The 17197-nt window shown below is 29.0% G+C and overlaps 2 protein-coding genes across 6 annotated transcripts in view; one reads left to right on the top strand and one right to left on the bottom strand.

Annotated features, from left to right (window-relative positions):
* LOC142326390 (endochitinase-like) overlaps positions 1-17197 on the bottom strand; it is an 83740-nt gene that overhangs the window by 23109 nt on the left and 43434 nt on the right. The gene's annotated exons all lie outside the window — the stretch shown is intronic.
* Positions 10723-13736, top strand: LOC142326525 (protein toll-like). Its single transcript, XM_075369102.1, is given in 3 exon segments — positions 10723-10758; positions 12943-13549; positions 13552-13736. Coding segments are annotated over 3 exon segments (735 nt in total). The 3' UTR covers positions 13644-13736.

Raw genomic sequence — 17197 nt, 5'->3', positions numbered from 1 at the left:
TTAAATATATTTTCCTTTTTTAGCTATATATTGCTTCAGAACAATAGTTTGTAGGTGTTTTTTGAATCTATATTTTCTATATCAGTAAGCGCTCAAACCACTAAACATTTTTCCCCTCCCACTCTCTCCAATGGTCTGTGAAAACAAAAAATATTATTTTAATTAAAATGATTTTTTAAAAATTTAAATCCATCTTGTAAACTACCCCCATTCCATTAAAAATGTAGAATTCTTAATTTTTTGATAGTATTAATTCTTTAGTATTTTTTGAAAAAAAATTAGCTAAACCCCCTTTCTAGAAAATTACAACTTTGTTTATTTAGAATAATGGCTGTATTATTGTACTTTTTAAACCACTTTTAAAGTTTCTTTTTTATATTTATCACCATTCAGAGAGGGACAATTTTATTAAAAATTAATTTTACCTGAATGCTTTCCCTTGAGTATGGGAGCCCCCAAAATGAAAAAAAAAAATTTTTCATTTATCAAGAAACAAAAAAATAGTCCCACCGTAAAACTTTCATTAATTCCTCCACAAATATAGAAATAATCACACACTTTTTCAATTTTCTTATTACCTATGTATTATATAATTATAAATAAATATTTTTATGTAAAGATGTGAAAAAAAATGAATTCACAATTTCGGTTATTGTTTTTCAATAAAAAGTAATTATTCATCATTCATCAAATCATTTATCATAAAGATGCAAACTGAGCTTAAAATGATTGAATTGAAAAATGGATTACATAACTTGACCGACTAGGAAAGTTATGGAATTCACTGCTGGCTTTTTTAAACTGTTATAAATGCGTTAATTTCATTTAGGTGCATTTCATAATTTTATACAGAGTAAGTCAAGAGAAATACTCCTACCATTCGTGCCATTTATTGATTATTTGCATAACTTAATTTTTTAAATACCACACAGCTGTCCTCCACCATGTTTTAGTCTGTCCCACAGATTTTGCATTGCTGCTTTCATCCTTTTTTCTGAGATCGCTCCTATTTCTTCTTGTATGGAGATATCGAGTTCATTAATTCTATTAGATCTGCTAATGAAACACTTTAGACTTCAGGTATCCCAGAGAAAATAGTCGCATACTGATGGCAGGCCTTTAGAACATGTTGGCCATACATCTCCTCTTCTGGAAATCACATGACCTGAAATATCTCACAAATCATCATCGTGGATGCTCTGGCAATACGATCAATTGCTTCACACTGCATTCATGTCGATCATACAACAAGGCAGTTCAAGAGCAAGAAGATCTTGCAACATCACTAGATATCCGTTAGAATAGACTATCACCACTTGTAGTTCCTCTTTACAGAAATAATTCTCTATGATTCCAAAAGCTTACCAGAGATCACCAGATGGTTACACATGGGCTGTTCAGAGGATGTATACGAAACTGTTAAGATTTTTATCAGACCGATAATGAAAATTTTGTTTGTTCACTCTGCCCGATAAATGAAAATGCACTTCATCACCCATCAGCAGGGCCATTTCACTGGTAAGCAAGTTAATAAATTTTGCACAATATGTCACCCAATTTTCTCATTTTTATCATACTCTATTAGATTTTGCACCATTATCATTTTATAAGGATAAAATTTCAAATCCTAGTGTAAAACAGTTTTATCAATGCTGTAGGATAAACGAAGGGCTACAGCATGCTTTCTGATTAGAAACATATTTGTTTATGAGTATGTATATATTCACAAACAACATACTAGCTTACAAAATAATACACAAACATCAATATGCTGACACAATCTTACTGTATGAAGTGAATGCAAAACATTAATAAAAATATAGCCAAAATATCCCGATAAAAAAACTCTTCGGTAACAAAAAATACAACATAAAATAAATAAAAATAAAAACAAACATAAACATTAAAAAATCACATTAACAAAGACTACGAGGAAATAGTTCATAAGTTTAAAAAAATTGGAATACAATATGGTTTTCAGAAGAAAAAGACAAATACAAACACCAATCACAGCATCCCTGCTATACATATACATATACATATATATATATATTGAAAGTTCTGAAATGGTCAAATAGGACACAGTTTCAAACTAGGATACAATGAACAGTTAAAAGCCATCTATAGTAAACCCAGTCACTGTACTCACTACCTCAAACTCAACAATATTAATAAGAGCAGTAAGCTCTTATTAATGTGTATATAGCTATATTACACATACATAAAGATGAACAATATCTTAAATACATTGACACTGAATCACAAGGATCTCTATGGTAGCTATACTAGCCTCTGTACTAGATCATACAGATCCATATGATGGGCTAACATCAAACAGCGAGTTGGTGTTCTTTTTAAAACTTTAGGTTCTTAATAAGGCTGTATAGTGCATTGTACAATGATTAGTTTGTACTTTCTGCACTTAGTTTTTTCTACAATTTTTTTTTATTTTTTAAAGATTTCACATCATTTATGAGAAACTTAAATAAGGTTTTTTCTCCATATTTCATTTATTCTAGATATTTTAACATCGCATTAAAACAAAGTCATTTATTTTTCTATTTTCTGCACTGGTTTCTTATGAAATGTTGAAATTTTTTTTAAAGTACATTTATTTATTAAATTTAATTTCCCTATTTCTCCCTCTTACACTTTCGCTGCCATCAGATCCTTTTATTATATTTACTTTTGCAATTACTTCTGGATTGTACATTCAATATAATATACTTTAAAATCATCGTTGTAATTAACAATCTTTTGCAAAAATCTTCTACAGATTTATTTAACTACATTGATAATAATTCCATTTTTTCAATATAAATTCTTTATATAATTTTGTTTTTGATTCAGTTTCTATCTTATTGTCAAGTCTCCCCATTTTTTACGAACAGAAAAAAACAAAATTCCATAAGAAAAATATTTTCCAACAAACATAATGTAAATGTTAACGATTACTTGAACAAATGGTGGAAAAAAACACATTTCTTAAACATAAATGAAGGTATTTGAATATCATCAATGGCCACACAGATGAGGCAAGATCCAGACTTACAGAAAGGACAAACTACACAGGTTGTTATGAGAAAATGATCACACATTATTACATTTTTAATGAGTTCTGACCATTAAGAAATATAAAGATGTTTTGTATTAGACCCTCGTTAATGAGATCCTTGAAAAAATTATTCAGGTTAATGAGTTAAATAAATGGGAAAACCATTGCACCAAATATTTTAACACGCTTTAACATAATAAAATATTCCATAACAAAAAACAATGTTGTATTAAATAAATAGAAAATTTGAATCTAGCATACTTTCAAATTACAACTTAAAAATGTCTGTCTAATTAAAAACATCTACCCATAATACATAATAAATGCCAAGAGAAAGAACAGCAACACCAGTCACTGAAGATGGTTGCAAGAATAATTGAAAGCATTAAGTTTTACAAACTAAGTAATTATTAAATTTGGAGTGGTTTATCATTTAACAGTTGATAATTAACATAAATGTGTATACAAATCATATTCATCATGAGACTGATTGCAAAGTAAACAAATATAGATAATAATGCCAAAATATGATTTTCTAAACAAATAATACTACTTCTGAGTTAAGCAGTCCGGTGAATAGCGTACATTCATTTTACAAAAAAAAGGAGTAATTAATTAGTTTCTTTATTATCTATCCCAGTTTTTCTTTTAAGTGAGACATATATAAACGACCTGATGTAAAAGATGCACCATTAGCAATATTTTGTACTCTGAGAGTACAATATTCACTGTAGTAAGTTCCTTAATGAACAGAATGAAAGTGTCATTTGTATGGCTTAATACTGCCTGCATTTTAGTAGACCTGGCATGCCTTTAAGCAATCACACATTTGGTTCAGAAAAATCATTGGGAAACAACTACCCTCCTCACTTTCCCAAGTTATACCTGAAGATGGCAACATGAATTTAAAGAAAAAATTAAAATTCAAGTCAAGTCACCTACAACCATTATGGATATATCACTTAACATAACAGACATACAAATAACTTACATGATAAATCCCCTGCAACAATGTAATATCCAACAGATCACACATAACATATAATGTAAGTAGCACAATTCACCTGGCAACAAGTCTCAAAACTCTTTGCTGCAATACGATGTAATTAAATCTAAAGTAACAAAAAATTAGTCGTTTTTAATCCTCACTTACTTTTCCCCACAGAAACCATAAATCTTGGTAATTAGAATGTAAGTTCACTACGTTATTTTTATCTGTAATATGTTGTTTTATGTTAATTCTACAATCCCTGGAACCCTGATTTTGATTTTCTTTTCTAAATTCATGATTTCTGATTTTACACAGAACCTAACTTGAAGAAATATTATAAACTCTTTTTGATTATATAGAACAATATAAACTTTTCTTATATTGATTGATTCAAATTTTTTTTATATAAAATTTTTAGAAAACTCACAGAAAAAAACACAATCCACATCCTAGAAAAGATTATAATTCTATAGCAACCAGAAAAAAACAACCGATCCTTAATAATGAAGGGAATTCATTAAACTAGTTTTTTTAAGAAAAACATGAGTTACATTTCAATACTTCAAAAATAATTGTCATCGGTTTCAGCATCAGGAATTTATTTTGTACGTTAAATAGCACATTTTATCTTTTTTGTATGTTTGCTTAGTATGTTATTTTGATTTGTTTGTAAATTTCATCTCCTACAAGCGAATTGGGTTCACGATTTTCAATGCTATTTGTGTGTTACGGGAAATATCTGTATATCTGCTCAGTTTCAAAGGACTGATTATCAAAAACCGATTCTGTTGCATGATGTTTTCATTATCCGTTAATGATGTTTTCATTATCAATAAACTGAATAAAGGAATTGAATATGCCAAAAATACTGCTAAGACTATTAAATTTCTGTAAAGCTAAGCCTTGGTCAGTTAAAAACATAACCCTACTTCTTTTTTTAACTAAGAAAGTGAATTAAATTAAAAGATAAATTATCCAGATGTCAATGTTTAAATAAGTATTACAAAAGATAAAACAAACTTAATACTTAAAATTTTTAGAACAGATTAAACAATAAACTGCGTATATAGAAAATATAAAATCAAAATGCTAAAGAATAAGGGTATGACAGATGAGCAGAGATAGTTATGAATCACCTAGTGAATTTTTTATTAGAGTTGGCAATAAAATAGATATACACTGAATGCAATATTGACATTGCTAATTAAGCGACAGAAATAATCCTTTATAGATAATTAGATAAAACAATAAACTGTGAGCACACAAGTAGGCGCAATATAAAAAGTATTATTTTTCCTTAAAAGATCATAGAGTTGGTTGTTGATGTGGGGAAAGCAATATAGCTTTGGTAAATATCTTTTATTTAAATAGCGATTTATCAATTTTAATACTATTCAATAACACAACAACTCACTTTAAAATGTAATTAGCGCTTATCGTACCAGGATAATGTGTTCTTAGCCAAATATTATAAAATGTATAGTTAAGAATAAAACATTAGTAACTTGTTATAACATCAGTACTATTTAATGAAGATGATTTGAGAACTGAAATACTTCCTGTGTTGTAGAGGGCTCTATTTGCTTTCTCATGGTGCCAATTTAACAGTCTTGTGTTAATTACCATCTGGTGGTTCATAAGGTTGTGGTTGTCACTACTATTATAGACCCATTCATGATATGCACAAGGCTGATACAGGAAGATGGACTACCCCACTGTTCAATTGCGCCTTGGAATTCGCAATGAGGAGTGGTATGAAATAAATACCAAGACAAAAGAAAACATAAAACTAAACTGTCTAGGCCTTACTGACGATCTAGCCCTCCTGGCAAATAGCATTCAAGAAGCCAAAACATAAATAAGTTCACCACTGGAGATACCACACAGAATAAGCTTAAAAATCTCTTTTTAAAAGAACAAAACTGATGTTAACTAACTTTCCACTTACAAACAAAATATCAGTAAATAATCAAGAGATTAAAAAAGTAGAAAAATTCATATACCTTGGAAAAATAGTCACATACAACTTAAACAAGAAAACCACATGCAGAAATAGAATCGACAAACTGTCAACAGCACAAAACCTCACTAACAACACACACAACAAAAAATGCCTCTCATAGCCACCAAACTCAAACATTACCGGTCGTCGTCCAACTGTAATAATATAAAGTAGTGAAACTATATTCCAAACAAGCCACACAGCATTCTAAAACTCGAAAGAATAGCAATGACCTGCATAAACAAAAACTACTACACAGAAGGGCACTGAAGGGTAATATAGAACAAGGCAGCTTATAAGGAAATGGAACCTGTAACGATCACAATATGAAAACCGAAAAAAGAATTCCATATGTTAAAAAAATAATTTTATCTCTAAGCCAATTTTTAAGTTAGATCTGGAGTAAGGCAAGCTACACATCTGTTCTCCACGTTTCCTAGTTTTTATAAATTACATTAGTTTAATTTAGTTATATGTTACATATACACGATTGAAGAGCTTAGTTAAAAACCACACCATATGGCAGAGTATTTCTTCACTAAAAGAGGATGAATATATTCTGGGCCCATCAAAGAATTAATTCGGCAAATGGCCTCTTCAACACCACTGTCAGTTAAAATAACATTTGCTACATACACAGCAGATGTATATTCACATATTTCAGTCAACATCACGTCCAGTTAGTTAATTATATAATTTTCGTCATTAAACTGAATAATAATAAAAGTACTTAAATTAGTTTTTGTGGAATTTCATAATTTCAAACCAAAATGTGAACTAAAAAATAAATGGGTGAAATAACAAAGGTTTAGTGAAAAATAAAGGGCATAATAACATTGTTTTGCACTAAAATAAAGAACAAAAAGGGATTAAAAACCATAATTAAAAAAATAAAATCAAAGAATTAAGACAGAAATATGCCAGGAAATGAAAAATCTTGTTCAATATTTTTTTATACGAATTTACTATCTATGGAATTTACAAAAACTATTACAAATATGAGTTTTATTTTCTTAATGAGTGCGTTGTAATAAAATTAACAACAAAGTAACGTCACCATGGTCCAATTGGATCAGCATGATACGTAAACAATGTGTAATTATGTACTCAGGCCTACCATTCCTGAGAAATAAGGTGCCACCAAAGCATATCAGTATGCATGGTTTAGTTTTTAAATCCGTATAAAAGCAACTAACGTTTAGTAGGTTTGAACCTGATCTCTCTAAGAGAGAGATAACCTCTCTGTCAGAGAGAGAGAGAGAGAGAGAGAGAAAGAGTGACACAAAAAAAAATCAAAATCTCCAGGAGCTTAAAGAAGTTAAGATAAAGATTTTTGGTCCTTCTATGATGGTCTTTCATTCAGTTATGCAGAAAACGAGGAGCGCAATAGAACATGTTAAGGTAAAAAGAAATTTAAAAGAAATTTTAAAAAAATTTGAAGACAGGTGTCAACAAATTAATATTTTTAATAAAATAATATTATACTGTAAATTTATGTAAAACTATAATGTATAGAACTGTTACTTTAAACTTTTAAGAGCGTTTTTATATTTTCACAATATACTAATGAAGCAACAGTTATTCATTAGTTTTATTTTTAGTTAGCAAACCTTATTATAATAATTCAATACAAAGTTTAATTTTTTGTTTATAAAAGTCTGATTAGTTATAATACAAGTCAGTAGGATAAGAAACTAATTAAATATCTCTTGTAATGTTACTATATTTTTTTTGTCATTAATTTTAAAGAATGTTTTTATATTTTCAGTGTACTAATGAAGCAATAGTTATTCATTAGTTTATTTTTAGTTTGTAAACCTAATGGTAATTAACCAATTAAATATCTCTTATAATGTATTTTTGTACTGTTATCTAAAAAAATGAAAGTGTTTTGTTGTAAGTAACGTCTTTACATTCTATCTCTACAATTATTTTGTTTCCTAGTAATTTCAATAATTCAGAAAAACATTTTATAATATCTAGCATACTTTCCAATTACAACTTAAAAATGTCTGTCTAATTAAAAACATCTACCCATAATACAATATTATAAACTCTTTTTGATTATATAGAACAATATAAACTTTTCTTATATTGATTGATTCAAATTTTTTTTATATAAAATTTTTAGAAAACTCACAGAAAAAAACACAATCCACATCCTAGAAAAGATTATAATTCTATAGCAACCAGAAAAAAACAACCGATCCTTAATAATGAAGGGAATTCATTAAACTAGTTTTTTTAAGAAAAACATGAGTTACATTTCAATACTTCAAAAATAATTGTCATCGGTTTCAGCATCAGGAATTTATTTTGTACGTTAAATAGCACATTTTATCTTTTTTGTATGTATGAGCATTAAAAGATTTAAATGGCAGAAAGGCTCCTGGAATAGACGGAATACCTGTAGAATTACTGTGCAGTGCAGGTGAGGAAGCGATTGATAGATTATACAAGCTGGTGTGTAATATTTATGAAAAAGTTCCGTCAGACCTCAAAAAAAGCGTTATAGTCATGATACCAAAGAAAGCAGGGGCAGATAAATGTGAAGAATACAGAATACAGTTTAACTAATTAGTTTACCTAGTCATGCATCAAAAATCTTAACTAGAATTCTATACAGAAGAATTGAGAGGAGAGTGGAAGAAGGGTTAGGAGAAGACCAATTTGGTTTAAGGAAAAGTATAGGGACATGGGAAGCAATTTTAGGCCTCAGATTAATAGTAGAAGAAAGATTAAAGAAAAACAAACCAACATATTTGGCGTTTATAGACCTAGAAAAAGCATGCGATAACGTAGACTGGAATAAAATGTTCAGCATTTAAAAAAAATTATGGTTCAAATACAGGGATAGAAGAACAATTGCTAGCATGTACAGGAACCAAACAGCAACAGTAACAATTGAAGAACATAAGAAGGAACCCGTAATACGAAAGGGAGTCCGACAAGGATGTTCCCTGTCCCCGTTACTTTTTAATCTTTACATGGAACTAGCAGTTCATGATGTTAAAGAACAATTTAGATTCAGAGTAACAGTACATGGTGAAAAGATAAAGATGCTACGATTTGCTGATGATATAGTAATTCTAGCCGAGAGTAAAAAGGATCTAGAAGAAACAATGTACGGCATAGATGGAAGTCCTACGCAACAACTATTGCGTGAAAATAAACAAATACAAAACAAACGTAATGAAATGTATTAGAAATAACAAAGATGTACCAATGAATGTGAAAATAGGAGGAGAAAAGATTATGGAGGTAGAAGAATTTTGTTATTTGGGAAGGAGAATTACTAAAGATGGACGAAGCAGGAGCGATATAAAAGGCGAAATAGCACAAGCGAAACGAGCCTTCAGTCAGAAATATAATTTGTTAACATCAAAAATTACTTTAAATGTCAGGAAAAAATTTTTGAAAGTGTATGTTTGGAGTGTTGCTTTATATGGAAGTGAAGCTTGGACAATCGGAGTATCTGAGAAGAAAAGATTAGAAGCTTTTGAAATGCGGTGCTATAGGAGAATGTTAAAAATCAGATGGGTGGATAAAGTGACAAATGAAGAGGTATTGCGGCAAATAGATGAAGAAAGAAGCATTTGGAAAAAGATAGTTAAAAGAAGAGACAGACTTATAGGCCACATACTAAGGCATCCTGGAATAGTCGCTTTAATATTGGAAGGGCAGGTAGAAGGAAAAAATTGTGTAAGCAGGCCACGTTTGGAATATGTAAAACAAATTGTTAGGGATGTAGGATGTAGGATGTAGGGGGTATACTGAAATGAAACGACTAGCACTAGATAGGGAATCTTGGAGAGCCGCATAAAACCAGTCTAAATGACTGAAGACAAAAAAAAAAAAATGGTATAAAACTACGTTTCTAAAAAAGTTAAGAAAAAAACTTGTCTAAGTAAAACGAATTACTTGTCTTCACTCCAAATAAAAGGCAATGTGAGAATCATAAAATTAAATTTTGAATAATTAAAAGCAATTAAGTTGAGAGAAATTAGAAATTTTGTATAAAATGAAAGCTGTTTAGAAAGAAAATAACATTTACACTTGGTTATGCTTCCACCAATGAGATAATTCAATTACTTCCCGTTTAGCTCCACAATATAACATTTTAATACAATACAATATAATTTTAATATTTATTGAAAATATAAAAAAATTTGGCCAAACATGAATTGTAATTAAATTTTAACGCAAGAAAAATTCACACTATAAAAATTTATATAGGTAAAGTATATGGTGATAAGAATATAAATAAAATGTGAGAATTAATAAAACATATTCAATAAAGCTACACTGAAATTTATCAGACTGAAAAGAGATTGTTTTGAATGATCTTTTCTTGTATTAAAGAACTGAAGCAAGAAATCAACACTGAAATTTTGTAAGGGTTAGACAAATCATTACTGATGAAATATGAAGGTCATCTCATTCATTAGATTTCAAAATTTCACATATACATAATTTTTATTGAACATTATCGGTACAATAAGTTTTGTATGATGACTTTCCCTGATCAATGAATGAGGAAAACAAAGGGTGGATTAGCCTTGACATTTCTTGACTGATATAACCAAGAGGGAATAAATTTCTTAATCGTACTGTCGGTGGTAATCGACACAGATTTGTCATAAAACTTCTGAAAATAAACACTGGATATTGAATATGTATCATTCAGCTACTTCAAAACCAAACATTAAGGTAAATTTACACAAAAAAAAATTATAATGGATATTTTCTGAGGCCAGAAATGTAAGAAGTCTTTCCTGAAACTATCACAATAATTACAGTTACTAAAAATACTTAATAAAAACAAAACTTTATTTGAAAACAGAATGTGATGAAATAGAGAAAGATGGTAACAGGGGATGTTTTTTCATAGTTTGATCTGATTTACATAAAACTTGATCAAAATATTGCATATGAGAACAGAATCGACTCATCAGTATAAAATTCAGGTGACGATAATGCCGAAGCGTTTTTCACCCAGAAAAAAGTCAAATAAAAAAATAACCATTATAAAATGAAGTAGTCAGTTATAGTCTCTAAACATTAAGAAGCAATAGATTTGTGATCGTATCACCATATCAGTAATTAAAAATTACACAAATTCATAATGAACCCTTATATTTAATAAATATTTCCTTTAGTCTGGAGAAATATTTTATAACAGTATATTTACTGAATTTCATGAAAATGTACTTAAAATAAAAATTGAATTCTTACATTAGTTAATGTAGGAAATCAAAGGTACTGGACTAAAACTTCAAATTAAGAAAAGACACCATCATTTTTACTGGACTGAATAAATTAACTGCAATTATTTACTCGGGTATAAGTTGGAATAAGATTATGTAAAAAAAAAAACTAGCTGGTCAGGGCTCACTTTTCTTACCCAATCGTCTAGCCAGGACCCCCAATGTGCTTCGATATCCTCATGCTTGCGAGAATAATACTGATAAATAAAACTTAAACCTCGTTCAGTTTATAAAAAAATATCATTATATGGTAGGTAAATTTCTTCAAAGCACAGTTTAGTCAGTACAGGACCCAAAACTCTGAGCGATTTGAAGAGTGTGGGTTTCAAAATAGTCAGCCTTCATCTTAAAAATAGTAGTTATATCCATCCATATTTAGTCTGGTTCTTAGTATTACCCTACAAACACCACTAGGAGGTTATCATATTTTGTTTCTTATTTTTCTTAAGTGTTTTTTGGCCAAGTAACTGGAGGCAGGTGCAGCCAGTTGGGTCGCACTACAGTAACCGTGGCTATTGGTTGAGCTACCAATAGTACACGAACAAATCCCTTAAAAAATCGAAAATAAAAAAAACACCAAAAATGATCTTTAGAAATTATCTGAAGAATAATTGCAAGCCCAAATCTACTATTATAATATATTGTCTAATCAGAAATGGGAAAAATTTGGAATCATTTTTCAAAATTTTTTAACTTTCTTCATCCCTTTGCAAAAAATCTAAAAATTGGTTTTTTAGATATTCACATGAAGATTATTACACACACACATAAGTTCACGTGCCAAAAATCAAGTTGATATCTTCATTTGTTACTGAGAAATTAAAAAAATAGTAAAAATTTCACTGTACTCCATTTTAACCCTTTAAACCCAGAATTTAAAAAAATCCTTTCTTAATGTGCACTTACACAGTATAAAAAAAACTTGAATACAATTTTTCATTAATTTATCTTCACTAGTTTTTGTTGGGCATTGATAAATCAGTTATCAGTCAAGTCAGTCAATCACGACAATCTGCTTTATAGGTACAGTTTTTCAAAATTTATAGCTGGCTTAGACATGAACCCCAAGCCTATGGCACATATGGAGAGTTCAAATAGAAACATACACTGCCTAGAAATATCTCTTTTCCAAAGAAATTTAACAAGGCAGCAAAATACACCGGTTTAAAGTATAAAGATGATTTCATAAAAGGTTGAGATCCTAATTTATCCCCACCGGTAAACATTTTTATCGAGTACACAATCAATTATACAAAATGGTTAGCCAAAATCAGCAGAAATCATAAGTCAGTGCACGCATAGGAAGTTTTATAAATGTAAAATGATTTTACATTAGTAAAACGTAGAATCTCCTAAAATGGTCACAAACTGACCACTAAAAACCGAACTTTAATGTCCTTTGTGGATGACTTCTAGTAAGTATATGTTTTTTTTTATAAAGAATAATTTTAAAAATTATTTAAAAATCACAAAATATATCTTTTGAAAATAACTAAGATTTATAGCGATATATAATTCATTTGATTAACTTAATTTTTATTAAATGACTTCTTAATTTACAAGATTTTTTCTGTCTTAATATCTTTTAAATATGATTATTAATCTGTCTATTGTTTTTATATTTCAGATCGACAATCTGAATAATGTAACTTGCTTGGGAGGAAAATCTATATCAGAATTAACAGTAAATGAAATTTGTCCCACATCTACAGCAGGCGTAATAATTATTATTAGCATTCTTGGGCTCATAGTAGGTCTTCTTATAGCTCTCTACTATCGATATAATCAAGAAATAAAAGTTTGGCTTTATGCACATCAGATGTTTCTTTGGCTTGTTACTGAAGATGAACTAGATCGTGATAAGCTGTATGATGGTTTCATAAGTTATTCTCACAGAGATGAAGATTTTGCGATAAAACATTTGGTTCCAGGGCTGGAGAATGGCACCCCTAAATTTAAGTTACATTTACATTATAGAGATTGGATTATAGGTGATTATATACCAAGTCAAATAGCACGGTCAGTTGAATATTCACGTAGAACTATTGTTGTGTTGTCACCTAACTTTCTAGAAAGTGTTTGGGGGAAAATGGAATTCAAAACAGCACATTCCCAAGCTTTGAGTATGGGAAGAGCAAGAGTAATTGTCATACTTTACGGTGATGTTGGCCCGGCTGATAATTTAGATCCTGAACTTAAAGCATATGTATCAATGAGCACATACCTAAAATGGGGTGACCTTGGTTTTGGGATAAGCTTCGATTTACTTTACCTCATCCTACCGACTTATCAAAAGGAATATACCACCTCTTTTCCAAAGAAATTTAACAAGGCAGCAAAATATACCGGTACTAAGTATCGATAAAGATGATCTCATAAAAGATTCAGTTCCTAATTCATCCCCACCAGCAAACAGTTTCATTGACCAAACACCATTGTTTAAACAAAATGGTCAGAAATCATAAGCCAGTGCGCATAGTATTTAGTGTTTAGGTACCATAATTCTCAAATAAATTAAAAATAAGTAACGTACATCATTTAGAGAATGTTGCTCATATAGAGTTTAAAATCTAAGATAGGAATTAGATTAAACAACTTTTTAAGTTTTATTTAAGTATATTTATAGATGAACCTTAGGAATTTTAGATTTAATCATTTGTACAAATATAAACAAAAATAAAAGAAAGAAAAATTTTACTTAATGTTAGTTAGATCTAATTTATTACATATGTATAGTAATTTATTATTTAGTTCTGCAAGTCATAATTTTTAATATGATATATTTATGATAAGCCACGTTTTTAGTATAGGCATAAAGTATACTTTTTTAAATTTTATATTGTCAATCTGCTAATGGATAAATTAAACCTGACTATAAGTTAAAAATATGAGATATATTCTTGTAATTTACAACTAAAATTTATTTTAAGACTGATTTTAAAATAATAATTGTCTATGTAAGTAATAAAATACGATAAGCTCATTTTAGAACTTAAATGATACATAATTGTAAAATTTCTAATAAAATTGCTATCAATATTTCAGTTTTTATTCTTTAATCAATTATTACAAGCCATAGAGAAAGGGTGACATAAAGCAGAAAAATTAACCTTGTAAAACTAATGCTGACTCCAAATATCTGGGATCATTTGCTTAGCAGAAATAAAATATTACAACCTTTATGTATCTGATTTATCAAACTATGAGTCCTGGGGCAGCACCCAGAAAAAATATTATTTTATCCCAGAAATCTCATTTCTTAATACTTAGATATTTCTTCTATTTAGGTAAAGAAAACAACACATCTTTGGCAAAAAATTAATTACAATACTTTAGTAGTTGAAAAACTAAGCTTTTTTTTCAAGTTTAATCCTGTCACAATTAACTAATTTCCATTGAACTGAATTCAAACATGTAATGTTTGAATATGTTTGTATAACAGGAAATTTAATTAAACATAATAATTAAATACTTTACTTACCAATCAAGTTAAACATTTGTATGTTTATATGTGAAATGTTTAAATACTTAATTAACACTGATACTATTATTATTATTATTAGTAATAGTATTTTAATTAGTTGATTGATATTAATTATCAGTAATAACTGTTACTTCTAGAAACAAATATGTGGCAGCCATTTAAAACTATCATTATTTTATATCTAAGAGCCCCTATTAATTAAATAATGCAATTATTCCTCACCATCATGTCTAAAAATCACACATCATTGTACTTTAAAGTACTCTTGCTTTATTAATACATAAGGAAATATGAATCTTTCAGTATCCACAGTGTATTCAGTTGAGGATAATGTAGCGGTTTGTTACATGAAGGTCACTAAGTGTAAAATAACTCATATTCTCTGACATCTTACTTGGGAGTATTGTACTGCAAATACTGCAGAATTACATACATTAAATCATTTATTTTCTGGAGAGCAGGAAATTCCTAATTTGTTTCTAGGAAACATCCTGAGGTCAATACTGCCTCTATTCAAATGCAGGCATGGAGGTTTCTGAAACCTGTGAAGATCTTAAAACAATTTGAAGCCGGATAGGATAGGAATGGTTGATATGAATGAGAATATGAGAATGCTCGGTATCTTCACATTACTTACTACTATATGATAAATTTAATTCTAGAATATTACAATAATAAACATTTAACCCTTTTTTTAACATTGCTTTACAAATAAAACAATTTCCAGCCTGCAAATCTTTAATTTATTACTAATTTACATTAAGATTGAAAGCAATATATTATTTCCATCACCAAAAGCGATGGTGTGAATCATTTCCAGTATCTGTGCAATAGATAGATCTACTCTAACTATATGCTATATGACTATAATCAATAGTAATTATTTCACATAATATGAGCTAAATAAATGAATCCTTATACTATATTAATATTAAAGAAATATAAATTACTTAGCTCATGTAACTACAATTATATTTTTTTAAATTTAAGATTATTCAGCAACGTATTTTTTAGTTACAATAAAACAGTGATCACCTTGGTAGCCACCAATTTTCAGGTTGACATTTGTTATGTAAATCAATTAATTAAATCGTGACCAGTTCAAGAACACTGGTAACATGAATATAGAAAAGTAATGATACATTAAACTGGATACAAACTGAATTTGGATGTGTCCTGCTACATCACTAATTAGTTATAACTTAATCCATGAAATAGACAAGTTGTTAGAATCGCTGCTAATTAATCATTATAAACATTTCATGTCGGAAGTCATTCAGAACTTTAACTACATAAGTAAATAAAGAATTTAATTATTAAGTTTACTTAGCAATTAGTTAAACTTCTTATCGTTCAAACATATGTGAACATACATACTTTTTCGATATTTAATTGTAATAGTAATATTATTATAATATACATCTGCTACACAAAATGGCAGTCCACTTCAACATTCCTTTAAAATAACACTTTCTATGTACGATCATGTAATCTTTTGTCTTAACTTTTCTATTTTTAAAAATTACAAATCACTTTTAGTAATACTACAATACATATTATTAGAATAAAAGAACTTAAGAAGCAGGCACGTGTAAACGTTATACTCTCAAAACCTTTTACTAGTCTTCAAATAAAAAATATATTTTCACTGTTTAATGTTACCAGAGATCTCAACTTAAATAATGATGGAAATATTTTAACTTGGAACAAGTACTATTTATTGCAATTAAATCCCTGTCCGATGAAACTACGCTACAGTAGATGATTCTTTAAATGAAAATAACAAGGTATTACTACTACTAATTTATGTAAGGTAGTAGAACACTAATGATGAAAGGTAAAGAGGAAAATGTTCCATATTTTTATATGATCAGTTTATTGATGAAAATGTCATTTTATGGTTATAAATTACAAAACCAATATGTTGCAATTTAAAAACACTGATGGTAATACTCAAAACTGGTAAGGAATGTAGGAAAAGACAATTGAGAGGGCGTCTTTTGCAATCTTTTGTGTGTTTTACAAACAGCTAAAATCAGTAACGTTAAAAAGTAGTCAAGAAGGATAACTTTTTTTTTAGTTTTTGAGTTTTTGAAGACTAATCTCAGTAACAACTGTAGTTTTGTGAGTTTTAAAAACAGAAAAAGCGATTAAGAAATAAAATATCTACAACTCTATTTTTTATTACTATATTGAACAAAGCTTGAACCATATTGCCAATTATATAACTAGTGCTATGTTTTACAAATCATTTCTTTTTTAGTTTCTACAAAAGAAGATCAAGGTGATTCTATATTGCCAAGCCTGATCGGGTACAAGAATTCTTTGCTCTTGCACAGATTGTTTTTAAAAAGAACAGGCTGTAAATGCACAAGAACATGCAACAACAATGTCAGCA

This window comes from Lycorma delicatula, chromosome 6, assembly GCF_047948215.1.
Source record: "Lycorma delicatula isolate Av1 chromosome 6, ASM4794821v1, whole genome shotgun sequence".
Taxonomy (NCBI): Eukaryota; Metazoa; Arthropoda; class Insecta; order Hemiptera; family Fulgoridae; genus Lycorma; species Lycorma delicatula.
The sequence above is the reverse complement of the archived record's forward strand: the minus strand, read 5'-3'. Positions and strand labels throughout refer to the sequence as shown.